Source organism: Zonotrichia leucophrys, chromosome 1 (assembly GCF_028769735.1).
Source record: "Zonotrichia leucophrys gambelii isolate GWCS_2022_RI chromosome 1, RI_Zleu_2.0, whole genome shotgun sequence".
NCBI classification, from domain to species: domain Eukaryota; kingdom Metazoa; phylum Chordata; class Aves; order Passeriformes; family Passerellidae; genus Zonotrichia; species Zonotrichia leucophrys.
The window spans coordinates 67,437,864-67,458,193 of NC_088169.1; the positions used below are offsets into that span (position 1 = coordinate 67,437,864).

A 20,330-nucleotide genomic window follows, 5' to 3' on the forward strand; every position below is an offset into this window, starting at 1 on the left:
AAAGGAGCATAATTATAACTTTTGTTATAATTATGCTGGCCTTCCAGACTCGCTGCTACACGTGCTACTCCCAGGAAGTGGAAGGACATTACCTGCTGATGGGAAGGAGAGAATAAATGTTCTATTTTCCTTTTCTTCCACATGCAGCCTTTTTTTTATTAAGCTGCCTTCATCTTCATATCACAATGTTAACTTGGAATGTCCAAATTATATTTTAGATTAATAAAATAAAAGATACACTCCAGGAGTAGCCACAAAAGTCAAGCTGAGTAACTCCAAATCTTCAACAATAAACTATGTTATAGTTGCTAACAGGACTAGGCTAAAATTAATCTCAAGTAACTTCCTCTAAAATGCATACTATGGGGACACTGAATCCCTGGTACCAGCACTGATAGCTAACGTGGGATCTTTTTCTGACAGAGGTTATCTGAAAAACAAGACAACTGTTCCAAAGAAGCAACGAAAGCCTAGCCATAGCTAAGTATCAACAAAAACTTGTAGGATCCTGACATATCCAGCACTTTCCCACAAATACTATCATATCACTGCGTTTCCAATAGCTCATCTGCATTAGCCAAAGCACTAAATTAATTCAGTAGGATTAAAAAAAATTAATTCAGCAAAATATCTTGGATCTTGTCATGCTGGAAGTTTCATTGAAGGAAACCTGAATTTTCCTACTTGACATATACTAAGATATTCAAAAGAGCAACTTTTTGTAAGTCTTAATTATTTATTTTTAAGTCTGTAAGGTACAAACAAGAGTTTGTTGCAAGCGAAATAGCAACCCTTGTGCAGTATCATATGACTTCACTGGAAGTGTTTTTAGAATGCATGCAAAAAGTTATTGTAAACCTGCTTTCTCAAAAAAGCATTGTTAGAGAATATACACACAGTTTGATAGAAATGATAAAAAACCCCCAGGTGGCAACCTTTTGATGTCCAATAAGGAAAATTTTACAACTTTGAACAGAATCCATTTTCATGGATTTCTATGTAGTCTTGACACAACAGAACACAATTTTGATATCTTCTAGACAAATATAGCTGCATCTTTAAAAACACGTGGTAAGTTCAACACCTTAGTTTGTCCCAGCAAGAAGGTAGTTTCCTCAGATCCAGAATATAGATGAATGTCTCTGCCAGGCAGTGAATAAAACAGAAATTAATTAAACTCATCTGGGGAGAAATTCAGTCACGACCCTCACTGTGATGAATGATCTGATCTTCCATTCTCACTGGAGAAAAAGCCAGCATAAGAGTAACTTACCAGTAAAGCCAGGAATTCTTCCAGTGAAGACAGCAGCTCTATGAAAAGGTGAAACAAAAAATGGATTGACAACAATCTACTGACTGTGAAGTTCAGATCCCATGGAGGTACAACCTATTTGAAAATGTAATGAACTGACTATCCTGGCATGGAAGGATTGTGAAGAGAGCACACAGGAGATCAAGAAAGAGCTCATGTTGGAAAGGTTCAGCACAGCCAACTTAAAAAGCATCTCAATCTCTTGACAACTATCACCCACGAGCACAACTCATGCTTGAATCTGCAACCCATGCAACTCTTCCCAGATTTTGAACAAGTTTAGGAAAGAAAGGTACCTAGTGCATAAACTCCACTTCACAAGAAATATAAGGCTCAGAGAAGAGCCTCCATCTTCTGACTGAGCAGGTATTTCAGAAACACAACAGATTTAAAAATCCTAGCTAATAGGCTCAACTGACTGAAACAAGAATAACACACTTCCCTACAGAGTGCTACACAGGGTCACAAGCACTCCTCTTCTTCACTTCATACTTAAACTACACTTAAACCTCACTCACCAAGGAGTTAGGAAAAATGCAAAAGAGATCATTAACTAAGGACCTTGAGCAGACTGACTGCATGTTCCACTTGAGCCCTCAACAAAACACTGATTCCAGAGAAACAGATTTTCAAGAGGGACATGAAGGACAGACTGCAGCTTCTATTTATATCCTCTAGCAAATTAAATACTCACTGCTCATCTGCCAGAGAGCCCTCATATAAACATGGAATGGTTTGGATTGGAAGATACCTTAAAAGATTATCAAGTTCAACCTCTGTGTGCCATAAGCAGGGACATCTTCCACTAGACCAGGTTGCTCAAAGGTCCACCCAACCTGGTGTGGAACTCTTTCAGTGATGTGGCACCCACAGGTTCTCCGGGCAACCTGTTTCAGTACCTCATCAGCACCACAGTAAAGACTTTCTGCATAATATCTAATTAAATCATTGCTCCTTGTCCTATCACTATATGCCTTTATAAGAAGTCTCTCTCCAGCTCTTTTGTAAGCCCTGTTCAGTGTCAGGAAGGTTGTAGTAAGATCCTCCTGGAGCCTTCTCTTTTCCAGGCTGAACAAACCCAGCTCTCTCAGCTTGCCCTCACAGGAGAGGTGCTCCAGCCCCCTGATCATCTTCATGTCCCTCCTGTGGTCTTGCTCCAACAGGTTGCCATCTTCCTTAATGTAGAGGCCCTAGTACTTCAGGAGGGGTCTCATGAGAGTAGAGGGGCAGAATCACCTCCCTTGACCTGCTGGCCACACTCCTTGTAATGTAACCCAGGATATGGTTGTTCTGGACTGCAAGAGCACATTGCTGTGTCATATCAAGCTTCTTGTCCAACACCTCCAAATCCTCTTCCTCCCTTAAAGGCCAATCACAAAGCCATATGAAAAGAAAACTTCAACAGACCAGAGCTGAGACTTCCTGATACCATCTTAGTAACCCATTGTACCAATAATTTGTTTTAAATTTTGGTTCAGAGAATGTTAATTTAAAAGTAGTTTAAAAAATAATTACCTGATTTCCAGTCAAGTGAGATTGTTTCATTCATGTTTCATTCAACACATGTTTCCATTTGTGATTTTGAAGTTGCTTTAGTTTGTCATTATTACTTTATGTATTACATATGTATTTAATGTATTATATATTAATATGTATTTGAAGGAAATTAAAACAAAAAACAAAGAACAAAATCAGCCTAAAATCCTGAAACTGATTTTTCACTGTTCTACATGACAAGTAGTTTAGTAAAATTAATGTAAGCAGATCAAAGATTTTCATGAAAGAATATTTTCCTGAAATACTCCAGCCAGAAGAAATACTTAATGTTTTCAATATTGCTGAGATTATTTGAAAAGTATGGTTTTTATTTTAAGGGAAGCAGAGTTAGAAATATTTGCATATTTTTCATTTGAAATCCATTAAGAAAAAAATCCTGCCAAACAATTATCCCCAAATCCTGCTAGAATAGATACAGCTTTGATGCTCATGAAAATGTAAGTACAGGAAAAATGTAATGTTTACTTATGATAAAATACTATGGTAGCCTTACTTTCATTCAATAGGCAATGATATTGACTTTGAAGAATGATTTAAAATTAGCATTTTGAGAAAAAAGTCATTGCAACTACTGATAAAGTGTTATAGTGAAGCTATGAAAACTGAAATGAATGGGCCTACAAAAAAAAAAAAAAGACTGAAAGCTTGCATCAGATACTTGGTTTCTGTTTCCTTTTCTAATAATATCTCCCCCATATTCCACAAAGTCATTGAAATGCATCTTCAATACTTGTTTTCCATGACAATTCAATTTTTACTTAATTTGAAAACAAAACTATAAACCACCACTTGAAATACTTATAATAAGGATTATACTGACTATTACTATTGAAGATCAAAAGAAGATTTTAAAAATGCTATCTTATTTAAACAGTAAAGATGGGCTGGGACTTAAAAAGTCAATTGTTTCAAATTTCCATTCTAGAGAAAGTTAAGTCCAACTAGGTGAAGAATGATAAAGAAATCACTGGCCAGTAAATGTCTAGAACAACAGTGCCTCACTAAAGAGATATGTCCCATTTTTTATCCAGTTTTATCTCATTTAGGACAGATATGTAGCTTTTTCAGTTAGTTTTTGACTGTAACTGTAAAGACCCTCCTCTCAAAGAAGCAGATTTTCTTCTCCTGTAAGTAACGTGCCAGCCTACCAAGAACCACTTGTTGAGAACAAGAGATCCAGTAATGCCACATTTTTTAAAAAAAAGCAACCTCTTCACATTCTTGAAATTAAATCCAAATATTTTAAATATGTGAACAAAACCCAAAGAAAACCCCAGTATTAATACGTATGCTGTTTAATACCTGAAGGCATTAAATGAGATCATGTGTTCCATGATGCCCTCCACCTGTGCCTACAGCTGAATACATGCTTGCTCAGTTTTGACCACCAATAATAGAAGCCTTCTATTTTAAGTTGTGAGCATGATTTAGCATTCTGTAATTGATCCAAGGCTATTTTTAAAAATCATTTTAACCAATGCTCATAGTTTATCTCTTAAGACTTCAGAATCCTGTGATTCAAAACTGGGTAATAACATCTACATTAATACTTCATTCATACCAAAGAAGTGCCTCCAAATACTTATATTTACATTTATAATTTACTGATACTCACTAGGCATTCCATTTTTTCATTTTTAAAATAGAAAATACAATCCAACTAAACTGTGTGTGTATGCTGTTCAATGGTGGTTTGCAATTAAACGTGCCAGACATCCGTGAAAGTCTTAACTGGTCCTTTACAAGCAGAAAGGAATGGCTGTGCAACTTTAAAAGCACACAGAATTAAACAATGTTAATCTCACCTACACAAAGAAAATCTTATGTAAGCATCTATGGTATAACTCCCAAATACAGATAAAGACAATCAAATGTTTCCGGGTAGAACACACACATATATACTGGACTCTGGCAGTCAACCAAAACACTAAATCCTATTTGACAGTGATAAGGAGGAAGGCATTCAAACACGACCCTGATCTTTTCTTCCATGAAAAAAGCAACATCTTCCAGCCTTCCTCTTTAAAATAGAAATCGTCCAGTAATTGTGCCATAGCAGTGTAATGCTTAACTTTAAATTAGTTGGGTGCATTTTGAATATATCCAGGACTGACAAACTTACAAAATTCCCATCCATTTGTTTGTTAAATTTAAATTGTAACTTACCAGTCTACCACCATAATAAATAAATGACAGTTTTCTGTTACACAAGACAGTTTTAAATAGCAGTAGCTGTCTGATAAGGCTTGAAAAAGAAAACATTTAATTTCCTCTTTAACACACTTAATTGTAATATTACAAGTCAGGGTAAAACATGTCTAAAACCCACTATGAACTTGTCACAATGAGAACAGATATAGTCTTCTTTCTGTTCAGCTAGGGCTTTAAAAGCACAATGTAGCTATAGGATACAAATCCTACAAGATGCAAGTTCTGAGCTTTCTGTGTGAAAGCTGGGCCTGCATTTCCAGCAGATATGTTAAACAAGGGGTGCTAGTTAGAAAGGAAATAATCCCAAAATGTGTAAATAAAAGCTACAGAGCATCAAATGTAAGGACTTTGATCTATATCACATGGACTGCAATGTGGAATTAGTGACAAAAAAAATTTAACACAAATTGTTTACTGGTATCACTGCCTTCCAAGAAGTTTTTAATAGCTTCACATGCATGAAAAGGGACATGAAATCTTCACAAGAAAGCTGATTAATGTCTGTCAAACAAGACTTTCCAGTCTTTACTAAAGAGCCCTGTGCCACTGCCAGTTCTCAAACCTATCAGGTTCTACTGGGCTATCAGAAATGGCAACCCTCATAGGACAGCCACTAGGCATAGCTAAGCCTTACTCATCACTCAAATGTATCAATCACCTTTTTCTGATTATACCTCACCACTGCAAATGTCAATGCAACTAGGAAAGTCCACATTTCAAAAGCTGAAAAGCAGCTGTTTGTTGAAATACAGACAAATTAACAGTGGTAACTATTAATAACTATCAATCCCTGCATAGAAGCCTAATTCTGCTTACAACTACAAATAAAAGTATTTAATCTACAGGTTTACTGTATCTCCTTACACCTGGTGGCCACCAAGCCACTCTATCACTGTCCTCCTTGCCTGGACAGGGGGACAAACAAAAGGCTCATGAGTCAATATAAAAGCAAGAATAGAGATCACTCAGCAATTACTACCATGGGAAAAACAGGCATGACTTAAGGAAAACTATTCACTAAAAATTACTAATAAGACAATTATAAATAAAATCAAACTTTAAAACACCCTTCCTCCATCCCTCTTCCTTTTTTCCAAGCTCAACTTCACTCCCAAATTCTCTCTCTCCTTCCTCTAAATTATGAAGAGAGTCAACGAATAGGGGCTGTCATTTGTCCGTTTCACACTGTCTCCATCACTTCTTTCTTCTGGCTCTCCTCCCACACTCCAGCACAGTGTCCCTCCCACGGGACACGTTCCTCCATAATTTTCTCCAACGTGGGTCCCTTCCACAAGCTACAGTTCTTACACAAACTGCTCCAGCATGGGTCCCTTCCATGGGCTGCAGTCCTTCAGGAATAGATTGCTCCAGCATGGGTCCTCCATGAGGCCACAAGCTCTGCCAGAAAACCTGCCCCAGCACAGGCTCTCCATGGGGCCACTGCCTCCTCTGGGCAACCCTCTGCTTCCTGGTCCTCCACAGGCTGCAGGTGCGTCCCTTGCAGACCTCCATGGGCTGCACAGGAACAGCTGCCACGTCGTGGTCGACACAACAGACTGCAAAGGAATCTCTGCTCCATCAACTGGGCACCTCCTCCCTCTCTCTGCACACTGACCTTGCTGTGCACTGGGCTGTTCCCCTCACATATCCTCACTCCTCTCTCCAGCTGCAATCATTCCTTTGCAGTAACTTCGTTTTAAATGTGTTCCCCACAGTCACTGCCACCACTGCTGATGGGTCTGGCTTGGAGCTGGCTGGCACTGGCTCTCTCAGACACAGGAGAAGCTTCCAGCAGGTTCTCACAGAAACCACCCGTGCAGCCCCCCCACTACCAAAGCCTGGACACATAAACCCACTACATCCTCTGAGACCAGGATTATACCACTCCAATCCCCAACCTCCACACCTTCAAAAGCTGAGCATTATCCCAGACATTATCCTCATGAAGCACCATAATACAGTTTTTTTTTTATATGACATTCTACTTTCCAAAGATGTTTTATTACTTAAAGTATTTTTCTTCTACACCTTATTTTGATGCTTATACAACAAAAGACTTCAGGCAAATCTTTGTTTTCAGTCACAGTACAAACCTATTGACCTAGAATGGTTATTCTTAACTTAAAAATACACAAGAAGAAAAAGACCATTGAAAAATAATGAAAAATATTACAAGAGAAACAGAACACAAACTATGAAGCTGGAAGCTACTTACCATATAGCAGTACCAAAATGCATTAACAATTACTTCTAAAGGCCCTTTTCTCAATAACTCTCTTGGCTGTATTAATTTTTAATAATGCTCGAGTAGCCTTTCATTATAGTGTTTTAAAGATCTCATTTTGCTACACTAAGTATAGACTATTTAGTTGGATTTCCATTTTCTAAATAAATAGAAATGCCAAAGAGTTTTATTTAAATTAGGATTGCTTTTAGACCACAAGTCTCCCTATCTACCAGGCAATCTTCAGGATTTCTTAAAGGAATTTTAAATCAAAGTTCATCTTGGCTGTACTGTCAGCTGCAGCTGTGCCATGTCTTGCTTGTACTACAAAATACGTGGTCTCCTCAACAATTCATGCTCCACAGAATGCATACATAAGAGAATTTTTAAACCTGCGATTGTTCAAAAAGTAATGCAACAAACATACATGGCCATTTCAGATGTACTGCTTAAGCAAAAACAACCCAATGCTCACCCTTAAAAATGTTGCTTTATCATCTTCTTACTAAGGAAGGCCTAAAATCTACTATAACTCCCCAAGGAGCATATGAGAGAGGAATTTTGAAGTAATAATTTACACAAGGTGTTGCCAAGATACTTCTGACCTCCAGAAAGTATTTAGATTGCAATGACACTTCAAGACTTTTACTGTTTCTTCTGCACTTCTGGGTAATACCAGATTTTTGGTACAAGATGCATTTAGGATTGATCTTGGCCAGACTAAAATACAATATATGTGCTGCTTTTTTTTGCAGAGTGAAGTAACTTCTGGCTAAAACAGAGCTCTGCTAACTTAAAGCAAGTTGAAAAGACAGTTATGTCCTAAATCCTGCATGAGGAAAAGTCCACTACAAGTACTTGCAACCATCCTAACTTCAGATGACAGGCTAGGACCACAAACCAAAGCTATGACAAATGATCCAAGAGCTTAAATCTGGACTATAACAGGTATTCTCTATTTACACTCTGAAACCTCTTAACTGCATTTAGTTTTAAGAGAAGGATTTCTTACTTAAAAATTTCAACACAAAGCACTTTGAAACCCACATGCTGGCTTAGACTCTGGTATTAACAGATGGTGAAAATTCCCTCAGACACCTCAAAAATTAATAAAACATCATGTAACAAGTCATTTCAAGGTCTCTGCAAATCCAGGCGGACACTGAAATATAACCTGTTGTACTCAGGATTTTCATCTCATGCTGTTTTTATTTTTTAATATAAAGCTTCCTTTTAATGGTATCATTTCTCAATAGCTAAACTTAATCTAAACAGCTAATAATTTGGATAAATTTTATACATTTCTGGGGTTTTTTTAAAGACTCACCTGGGAATATATCAGCTTCAACAGCCTAAAAGTTACCAGCCTCACTCAGCTGATACTTCTGCTTCCTCCCTTTCCCATTCTTCTTGATTGTGCTTAGGTACAGTAAAGGCTCTTCATACATTATAAATGTATTTGCATTAGTTTGAGCTGTTGGGCTTCTGAAAAAGTGGAAGTTTAAACTACAACTTCAAATGACAAAACAGATTACAGACTTGAAAACTACTTTTTTAACTGAGACAGAAACTGAGTATATCCAAATTTATTCTTAAATAGAATTTAATCATATTTTATTAAGGAAAAAAATGCAAACAAACACAAACTATTTTATTATAGTTCATTTTTCCTTGTTATAGAATCATCACAGAACCACAGAACAGATTGGGTTTGAAGAGATCTTGAAGATCATCTAAATCCAATTCCCCTACCATGGGCAGGGACATCATCCCGTAGACCTGGTTTCTCAAAGCACGACCCAACCTGGCCTTGAAAGTATAAAAACCGCTTAGACTAATAATAAGGGAAATCATCGCAATTGTGAGCACTGGGAATAACCTGCTTCTGGGTTTTAGAAAATACCTGCAATTATCAACTTCACTGATCCATTTTAAAGAATGCATCAGCTCCTATTCAGTGAGAACTATGTTTAAAATGTCAAATACTGCACTGTATCAGCTATGAAAGACTGACTAGCTCTCAGTGACTAAGCCTACACATTGTTCTATTTGCAATGTGTTTATTACTGAACATGGTAAGTTACTTTGAATAAATGGTTTTCTGTTCATGGAACATGAACTATAAAAATTTTGTTACACAATCATTTCTGTTTCATATATTACAGTTTCTAAGTTGAACAGAGTTATAGGCACGTGAAATGCCATTGAATATTTAATATATAAATCTTAGACTATATATAAAGTCACCAATCTATTATTTTCAACAAACCCAATGCAGAATTTCAACAGCCTTAGCTCTACACTGAATTTTGTATTTTTAATTTTCCTTCTAACATGAAGCACCTATTTGAAAACACCGCTAACAGTTCCAGTTTAATTTCAGTTCATGCTAATTTTTTGAATAAAGGAGTATTTATAGTATGCGTAAAGAGCCATAAAGTTTCATTAACCGAGTATTATGCCATTAACTTTATACTTTCTCAGCAAAATATTAAATGTACCTACATTTTATATTTCTGAAATCCAAGAAATAAGCTTACATACAACTGTAACTTTGATTTGCAGAACCAACAGACAGACTTGGGTTTGTGTTTCATCCAAGACTATCTATTAGCAAGCAGACATGGATGACAAGCAAACGCTCACTGCTGTGCTCACCAAGGTCTGTTTTCTTTCTTGGCTGCACGTGGTGCTAATTTTCCTTTGCTGAGTTAGGCACTGGTACATTGGATTATTTGTGGTAGATATTTCAGCTCATACTGCGAGATGAGGAAGAGGACTGCTATAATTAAAAGGCTTCCCAGACTCCACCTCCCATTTGTTCTTATCTGCACAAGGAGAATAAAGATTTAAATGTGTGAATGATTAAGGGATTGGAACATCTGACACACAAAGGAAGGCTGAAGAGAGCTGGGATTATTTAGCCTTAAGAAGAGAAGGTCTGAAGAGATCTTATAAATGTATATTTTTAGGGGGGGATAGGGTGGGCAGAGAGTAGACACAAGGGAGCCAGACCCTCCTCAGTGGTATGAGCCCAGGATACCAAGATACAGTTTCGCTTCTGATGGATGGAATTCACTTCACCCTTGGACAGCAGACTCAACACTAACAGGGTCCTCTTGTAAGTTTACTTCTGCATTCACAAAGTGCTCTCTAAGGTATTCAATGATGCAATGGGGACTGCAACATTTCCATAAGAAACAGAGTTAATAAGAAAGTCTTTCAAATCACTTAATAAGCTATGTAAAACAAAACAAACAAAAGATGGACTTCTGCAGGTTCTTTGAAGATATGTATGCCATAGTTGAACATACAGAACCAGCAGCAGCAAAGATTTTCAGAACCCCAGAGACTAAAATATGGGGCAAGGGCTCCACAAGTCTCTTGAAGGGAAACATAAGAATCAAACAACTCCTTTATCATGAGCATATTGCTTGGAGCACCTTAACCAATCCAGTGCAGCCTTACACCAACATTTCCATCAGTTTCAGCTATTCCAGAGATTAATATTAACAGCCAAGAAGCCATCAGTCACAGATATGACTCATAAATACTGCACACACCTTGCCATTTACAAAAACAGATAATTTATTTCACTGAAACAACAGAAGGAAAAGAGGGGGCGCTGAGCTTTTATTGGAGCTCTCAAACTCACAAGAAAATGGCAAAAGCCAACAACCTTGAAAGTGTAACACAACACTTAGGTTCTTTACCTTCTTCCTTTCTTCTTAACATACCCAAAAATACAGCTTTCAGAGGGCCCTTCATTAAGTTTCATTATTGACATAAAAATCATGATTTGAAGAGGGATGAAGCTGGTTTTTTTCCCTATAAAATAGGCTTTCTTCTCTTTTCAGGCAAAACCTCTTTACCCATTCTCTCAACATTCCAATTCTTGCAATTAAACATGTTTGCTCCCATTATGAGTATGCGATACAACTGGAGCAGACATACCTCTGTAGCTCCATTTTGATGTGTTTGTCTTATTGGAAGGGGCAGACAGCTTTCCTGTTCTTCCAGCTATAAAAAACGTTTTTAACATTAACAGTGACATAGGGAGATCTTTTGCTCCCAATTAAATCAAGATTTTATTTTTTTTAATGCAGTATGTCACACTACATATTGTTTAAGATTAAGGGTAAACTGACTGGTCAGGCATGAGCAATACAAAACAGCTTGGCTTCAGCTGGGTCATTACTATCTTGAACATGGCTACTATTCTATATTTAATGAAAGCATGTTTTATTTTTTCTTCAAGTTTGTAGTAGGAATCTGTTGCAACAGGTTTCTATGGGATCCTTTCTCAATCAAAAGACAGGCTTTCAAACTCATATTTGCATTTATATTCAAACTATTTTCTTTTTATGAAACAAAATTTAAAAAAAGACAAACCTGCTATAGTGGCTCTTAAAGCAGGTAATCAAAATTCAATAAAAGTTGGAAAACTTTGCATAATTTAGTATTTGTCATAGGATATGAAGACTTATAAAGCAAAAAAAGAAGTGAGATCACATAAAACTGATTGCAATGCCTCATTGGTTTAGAAGAATCTGCTCAAAGAATGATTATTTCCATTCTTCTGTCTACGCTGTCCCAGTACTACAAAAGCCATGAGGTAACAAAAAGCATGATATGAATAACAACTTCACTCCTAAGTGAATATTTTGCCATATCTCACTTCCAGCTAATTCCAAAACTTAATACTTATTCCGCATAGTTAAGGAAGGCTTCCAACTGTTAAACAAAAGGGCAGTGAATGAAACCTCATTTTGCAAAGACAGATGCCAAGCATTTGTAAGCTGTGGAACAGCATTACCAACACTCGCATTTATACAAGCTTTCAGTGAATTGTCAGATTGGAACAATTTCAGTGATGCAACCCAATTTTAAACCAAAGCAGGGTAGTCATATTATAGGGTTGCATTAAAATAAATGAATTGACATTGCTGGTCTAAACCTCAGTAACACCAAAACTACTTAGCCTTATTTACCAAAGGTTATTATTTTCCATCTATGTCAAAAGTACAAAAAAAATGCTAAATTGTAAAAATTACTGGAATGCAATTTTAGCAATCAGTAGGCTGATCAGAAGTCGAGGTGCTTCTCTACTGGAAATAATAAATAATCTTCCTCTTAGATATTAATGTCATTAACAATCTTCTTAAACTGAATTTATGAAATTATAGTTCAAATAGCTGAAATCCCTATTAATCCTATAGTTGAAGTGGATGTTGCTATCGCAAAGGAAAGAATGAGACTCCCCACAAGTAAAATATTTTTAAAAATTTTAATTATCTTTATGCTAATGATCATGTATCATATCATTGCAGGACATCTACACCAAACTCTTGCAAGACAGATGTGAGGGTAGGTCATCAAATTCAAAACTGATGCTTCAAGGGATCTGCTGCCTCTGATTATAAAAGCAAGTTCTAAATTTGATTCAGAAGTAAAGAAAGCTTAAAGATTCTGTCTATGCAAGAATTAGTAAAGCTCCACAATGGGGTGTTTCTATAAAAAGAAATAGTAATGAATGATCAAATTTCACAAAAAAATAAATGGAACTTCATCAACATACACAGACACTAGTAGAGTGACCCTCTGGCCACCAGGCACATTGAATATATAATGAGGAAGCTGATGCTGTTCTGTGTAAAGGACAATAAAACACTGTACACTAATGGAAGAGCAACACAAATTAATCTGAAATAGATTTACTGAGACAGGCCAAAATACAAAATGGAAAAAGTGCAGAACCAAATAATAAACAGGTAAGACTAAGAGGCTGATTTAAAATAGCTTAGATAGCTTATTAAGTTAACATTCTGTTAATACTGTACACAGCATTTAGCAGAAAATATTCCGTTTTGCTACTAACCCAATCACAGATTTCATTCCACTCTGACTAAACTCAATACAGTGCAGAAGGGGAACAAACACTTTGAAAGGAATTCAGAGATGATTATGCAGGTTTTGGGTGTTAGGTTTTTGTTGGTTTTCTTAAAGATGCAATATAGAAAGTGTTTCATATATTTGAGACATATGAGTGAACACACTGAAAAGCACTAACATGAAAGAAAAAACTGCACCACAGTCTCTTAGACCTCAGCCTTGCCACAGCCCCAACTTCTACTCCTTGGAGTGCTCATCTGAAAGCAGGGACAGGGGAAAATATGGAGGGCAGAGAGAATGACCAGTGTATAACTGAATACCCAGCTAAATGCTTAGTCTTGTAAAACACATGGCTTAAATGGGGAATCAGGTCACAATTTCATAAAAATAGCATCTTGATAGAGAAAGGTGCTAACCCTTTGCTTGGTGCAAAGGGATAAAACACAGGTAGGGTCTCAGGAGGGAGAAGGGGGAAAGGCCAAGGATTGCAGGTGTTTTTTCAATACAAGTCTCACAACTTTATTATTTCAGTGTGACAAAAATAAAGTCTCTAGGTATTCACCTCCCTTATCCATTAATTGAATCCTGTAAAGACAAGTGAGAAGTAAAATCAAGGTGTAAAGCTAAGAAGAAAATAGCTATTCAGAGTTAAGCATTAAGGAACATTCAGTTACATGCCAACATGACAGATTTTTAAAAGTTATCACCTATAGAAATATATCAACCCATCATACAAGAACTACAGCAGATTCCAAGCCACCTGCTGAGATACCATTAGTGCTTTATGACTGACAGAAGAATTGAAAAAAATTTTCAGCCATAAACACCTACTGTCAAAGATGAGATAAAAAAGCCCCCAAAAATCAGTTATAATAAAATAATTAAATGAGCATTCAGTCATTCAAAGATTTTCTGTAATCAAAACTAAGTTTTTCACAGAAGCATTAAATAATGACAAGAGCTACGGTACTCTCAAGTAGCTGCCCATGGAATGTTATGACAACTCTCACAATAGATACTCTCTTTTCATACAGCTCTGGTAGCTTGTACAGCAATGCTCAAACAGAGATTAGTTGGATAGATGAGCAGGATACCAAGAGGCCAGTGGGACAGACAGCAACTTGGACAAGGACTGCCACCTTCAGTTAAGTATTACCTAAACCAAAATTCACACAAAAAGCACATAAACAAAAGCCCCAAAAAAATCCCAACTTTGAAATTTCCCTAAACTTCACCTTTTTTATTAGTACCATCTATCAGCAGAGAATTACACTCAAAATGAGAAAGTTTACACCAAGAAATGGAATAAGATTCTCCAGCCTGCAAAGCTAGTTCCAGAAAAAAAAAAAAAAAACCAAGTCATATGACAGAGGCTACAGCTCAGGAGGCCCACACTTTCTCAGACTACAACACTGTCCAATGAACAAAAGTGTTTCTTCCTCCCCACCTGTAAGCAGAACTGTGCCATGGGACAGTGCAGCAACCAAAACTATAAATGGATTCAAAGAACTCAGATACCAAAGCCAGCTACAGCATAAGAAAACCCTTAACCAATCTCTGAAGAAAAGTATCAAAGGGAAAAAAAAAACCCCAAAACATCTCTGACACAGGCCTCCCTTTATATTTTTCCTTATGGCTACTACTACAGAAAGCCTGCAGGAAGAGAAGGATCTCTCACATAATTCAACCCATTTGCTCTGAAACTGCAAATGCCACTCCTACGAGTACACAATGTGACAGAGCACTGAAAAACGGCTTACCTCTTGTGATGGGTGACTAACACTGAAGTAGGATGGAACAGCCAAGAAAACGAGAAGAGCTAGGCAGAAGTGTGGGCTGCAGTCAACAAGAACAGAAAAAGACTTTTTGAACTAAGCCTGGTGTTTGACCTACTTCTTACAAGTACTCTCTAGCCTGACAAAACCCATATAAAAGCTTTGCAGATTGCACAAGGAGAACCCTGGTCAGCTACACCTGTATCAGAATGAAATCTGTTCACATCTGCATCACATCATCTGTTCAAGATGCACAGGCAAAATGAGCAGCTTGCTTCAGCACCAGTCACAACTTTTTAGTATCACTCAGCTTCCTGTTCACCTTGCTTACTGTGTACTGCCATACAATCAGCACTACAAAACCCAAAATCACAGATGCTAGGAAATTCAAACTGGAACAGAGAAAGGTTCCTAAAAGCTAAGGAACAATGCAAATCATATAGTTACGTTTGATCAAAGATGGCCAAACAAGAGTCAGTTCAAATTGTACACTGAAGAAAAAATTTCCAAGACCACGAAAACACTGGAAAAGCAGAGAATTGAGAAAGCAAGTCAGTAAAATAATAGAAGACCAATAAAGGTATATTAAAGAAAACTAATTAAAGCCATATGTGGAAACTTTGTTGTAGGAAATAAGGAAAAAAAAAGTAGACAAAGTACAAGAATAGGTAGACAGACTGACCCACTTCCACTTTAACATCATATTTTCTGGAGCACATGGTACAGAATTTTGTTTTAAACATCAGTCTAACAGCAATGTGAACATCTCCCATGCAATAACAACATCCTTGAGAGCACCCTAAGAAAACTAACAGAGCTGTTCAAAGGGGCCTCCTCAACAACAGGAGCACAGAACTGGTATCAAAATATCCCCAAAGAGAAATCCCTTAGAGGAATTAGAGGATTACACATTTTTTATGGAAAGCCCTTTCTAGTTTGGTGCTTTGCAGTACACAAGGGTCAGTGAACACACATCTCAGAGAGAGCATGCTCAGCCTGGGAATTCATACTAAACCCATGGACCAAAACCAAAATCAGCACCATCACAGAAGAATGCATGTGATACAATGAGACATTCCCTCCTACTTCCAGAAATGTAAAAAATAATTCAATATTATATAAAATCATTCTAAAAACCCTTTCAGCTCCTAGATTCTTAAGATCTTCTGACCTTCACAGTACTAACAGCATCAGGTCTTTCTAAGGACACCTGAGTCCTTCGTAGGCACTGGCATATAAAGGGCTGAACCCTCTCTCCACTGTCTTTCACAATAATGTTAAACAACCAAAAATAACACATGCAATACTAGATATTCTACAAAGTGACACTCTACTGAACAAGTTGACCAGTTTAACAGAACTTTGAACACAGCATGTTCTGAGGAAACACTAAGAAAAGCATTAAGAGAAACAACTAATCTCACAAACATGGAGGAATGCTCAAGAACAAACTACTGTCTGATCTGACACTTAAGATTTGGCAAAGCTGAAAATACAACAATATACTGGACCACAAATATTTTCTACACTATAAAAAATACACTTCCTCACCTCATAGATACAATAAACCACTACGTCCATCAGTATCACAAGGTACTACATGAGTTAAATCCAAAATCCAGCACTAGAGATTACAGTGTGGGCCACCAAAACAAACATGCAAAGGTAAAAACTCATCAAGAGAAACCCTAAAAGCCCAGCTTCACAAGAAAGAAGGGTGACGACCTCCATGACAAGGGCACACCAGAAAAAAGTTTTGTCGCGGACCTTTACTGCTGCTTCCATGCAGATGCAAGAAGAGTAAACAGATTTATTTAAGCTTTACACAAAAGACAGCAATAAACTCTGATAAGAAAATTTAAAAGGCATCTCCATCTTTAGCTTCTGATTCTCTCTGATAATAAAACATCTCAGCTATGCAAAATTATTACACTAAAAAGCTATAACCAAATGGCTTATAGCAACCCAATATGGCATAATGTAAGTTACATTTCTCTGAACGACTTAACATATCAACTGATGTATCAAAACAAGATCACTGTTCACTCATTATCATACCTGCATCAAAAGTCATTCAGGAGTAGTACAGGTAAAGACTGAAAAAAACCAAAACAACAAAACTACCGAATCAAATAGTTCTCTCTACCCCCAGCTACCCACTGAAGAATGCTTCTAAAACAGAAAAATGCACCTTATTTTAAGTCACTACTAAAATCCTTAATACAGAATGAGATGATGTTTAGTAGTTTAGGAATATGCCATCAGTTTTACTTTATATCTGCCATATTCACTGCTTGTTTCACATGTGAGTAAATTAAGTTTAAAATAGAAAAACCTAATTTTGAAGCATTTACTGCCCTAAGGAAAAAAATTATAGACACAATACAGCCTCTCTCTGCTTTGGGAATAGTGACTGTTGTATATTAGAGTCCATCTGTTAAGTAATGACTGATCCAGGATGCAACGCTGCTGCAGCAGACTCACAAGCAGTTTCACATTCATATACATCTCCCAGGGCTGAGAAACTGTTAAACACTCTTGTGTTTATTTTAAAATATAAACACTGTTTTCAGCAACAGGAACTGATTAGTAGGTCTATCTTACATGCAAGCAATGGATATCCTCCACATAGATACCAAACCATACTCTTAACCTTAAGGCAATGTTAATCCAGTTGCTGGTGCACTAATAGCCAGAATTAAAATGAGCTTAAATATCAGTAAGAATGAAAGAAGAAAGAAAACTAGAAAAGGATTAAACATCTTTGTCATGATCTGCACAAAGCCAGTACTAAAATAACTGCATGTCATTAACTTATTTTGAGTGCTACATTTAAAGAAATGGGTAGTAAACCAATGAAGTTATGATGACTTGTACCATACTTGTACCACACATACAAAGAACAAAAATAAAAATTACAAGTCACATTTCAAGCTGTCAAACAGCTTGTAGAGATGAATGGGAAATATACCAGATCACTGTTTTGACATATTCACAAAACTACCAGTTTTAACCCTGTGTGTTCAGATTTGCCTTAATATTAAAATGATTTGACCAAATTACGTCCTTCCCTGCATGCTGCAGCTTTTCCATTCAGTCTGTGCTAGGTCAAATGCAAATAACTGTCAGACAGAAGAATACACCTTTCTAATGTGTTTGAAACAAAATATATTCTTTACATGACTTTGTATAAAATGACTGGAGATTAGGAGCATTAAACTCATTTGAAACAAAGGCAGTTTCAATTAATTACCATTCAGTTTCAAGCAATCATTTTTCTATCCTATTTTATGTGCAAAATTTGAGGGTATTTCATTGACTGAACTGCTTCAAAAGCTTTGCTGCAGCAAATCTTGCATTCAGGAACAGCACCAAATTGCACATAATTGAAAGTGATTCATTTTTAGATGCACTCGCTTGGCTTCTGTAGGTTCCTCAGGCTTTGGTGTAGGTAGCGCAAAAACATTAAGTCATACAGTCCTGCAGTAACTCTTTCACTCCATGAAGTGAGCAGCTGACTAAGGAGCTACATTTTAGCATTTTCTCCTTGTTTCAGCTATTTACCTCTGTACAATAGTATTTTGCAATGCACAGACCTTGGACCAAAGTAGCAACAACACTTACTTTTGCAGACAAGAATGTGGCTTGGAAACAGAGCAGGTTATTAAGACTTGGGCAACGCAATACAATACTGCAATACAACTAACTCTTTATTACAAATATTAAAGCGTATTAAATCCCTGCAAAAATCTCCCTTCTCCCCCTTCCTCCACGTGAATTGCTCAACTAGCTCTGATCTAACAGGGTTAAACCCTTCACATGTTTCAGCCACCAAAAACGACACCAGCTCAGGCTGGGGTTTTTAATGTTTTTCAATTAAAACCAGATACTATATTCATGTCACTCTTCGTCTCAAGAGGAAACTACTAGGTTAAAGGGCAGCGTCCATAACACGAAATTGCAAATTACTTAATCTCCTTATTTTTCTCGCTGTAAATTGCACACACTACACTTCTGCAGGAGGCGGCAGGGACGAGGCACTGGGAAGGGGAAGAGTGGCCTGTCTGTTCTAGGTAGGGTCCTGCCTGGAGTTTAGGGAGCGCTGAGGGGGCTTCTGTCACACGCACGACGGACGAGGAGATGAGCAGGTCGCGGGATTAACGAGGAGTTTGGGAAGGAAGGATGGCTGGAGAAGGGCCGTACGTGTAGGAGGGACACGGGGGCTGGGAGGCTGCGGTCCCTGCCGGCGGCACAGGGGCGGAGGGGCGCAGGGGCAGCCCCGGCAGGAGGTGGGCTGCGCGGGCCGGTGCCCGCCGGGGCGTCACCGGGGCGGGGTGCCCGGCCGCTTACCAGGTTCAGCACCGTCTCCACGATGTCCCGGTTGCTGACCTCCCCAACCTGGATGAGTCCGATGAGGACGGCGAATTTCATCCGGATATTGCGGATCGGCACCGACGGGTTAATCATCCCTGCGGGGAGCACCACGGACCCGGAGCCCGACGCCCTCAGCTCCCCCATCACCGCGACGCTGCTGCTGCCGCCGCCTCCGCCGCCGCCTCCACCGCCGGCCCCGACGGAGATAAGTCCCGCGGGCTGCGGGTCCGGCCCCGACACCGGCTTCTCGCTCGCCATTTACCCCCCGCCGTTACCGGCACCTGCCGCCGCCGCCTCCCCGCCCGGCCGGGCCGAGCCGCGCATCCACCGCAGTCGCACCCGGCGGGGCCGCAGGGAGCCGGCCCGAGGCGCCGGCACCGTCCCAGGAGCCGCTCCCCCGCTCCGCTATAATGAGGGATTATTATGGGCGCCGATGCCCCGTTAGCCGAGGACCGCCCGGCCGGGGCCGCCTCCCTGCCGCGGGGCCGGGGGCGCGGGCGGCGCCGAGCGCGGTGCGGCCCGGCGGGGGCGAGCGGCGCGCGGGGCGTGCGGCGGCGCGAGCGATGCCGCTGCCGCTGTTGTTGTGGAGCCGAACCCGCCGCCGCTCACGCCGCCATGTTGCCGCCCCCTGCCTGCGGTAGCCGCCAGGGCGCCTGCGCCGAGCCCGTCGGGGGAGTGGCCGGGCCGGGCCCCCCCAGCCGGCCGGGGCACAGGTGAGCAGGTGCGCGGGGCCGCCGCGTCGTCGCGTCACCCCGGCCGCCGCGGGCCGCCGCCCTCCGCTTGGGGAGGTCTCGCAGGGCCGCCCGAAGGGACAGGGTGGAGTCCCCGTGCGCCCGCCCGGCCGCGCCCCGCCGCCCCAGGGCGCCCCCTGCAGGAGGGGCGGGCGGCGCCGGCGCTGCCGTGACGGGAGGTGCCGCGCCCTCGCCGCCCCCAGGCCCCGCCACTCAGCGCCCTGCGCTGCCCCCGACCCTCGGGCACTGCTCTT

The 20,330-nt window shown here is 39.5% G+C and overlaps 1 protein-coding gene across 10 annotated transcripts in view; it reads right to left on the minus strand.

Annotated features, from left to right (window-relative positions):
* The window catches only part of NBEA (neurobeachin), a 456,358-nt gene extending 436,515 nt beyond the window's left edge, over nucleotides 1-19,843 (minus strand). For 3 of the 10 annotated variants that reach the window (XM_064716185.1, XM_064716109.1, XM_064716139.1), the window contains exon 1: nucleotides 19,322-19,842. In XM_064716185.1, coding sequence (XP_064572255.1) covers nucleotides 19,322-19,603 — 282 coding nt within the window. In that variant the 5' untranslated portion in view covers nucleotides 19,604-19,842. Of the gene's footprint in view, nucleotides 1-19,321 lie in introns of all 10 variants that reach the window. The other 7 variants (XM_064716119.1, XM_064716156.1, XM_064716091.1 and 4 more) reach the window with 3 other exon arrangements.
* Nucleotides 19,844-20,330: the final 487 nt, after the last annotated feature.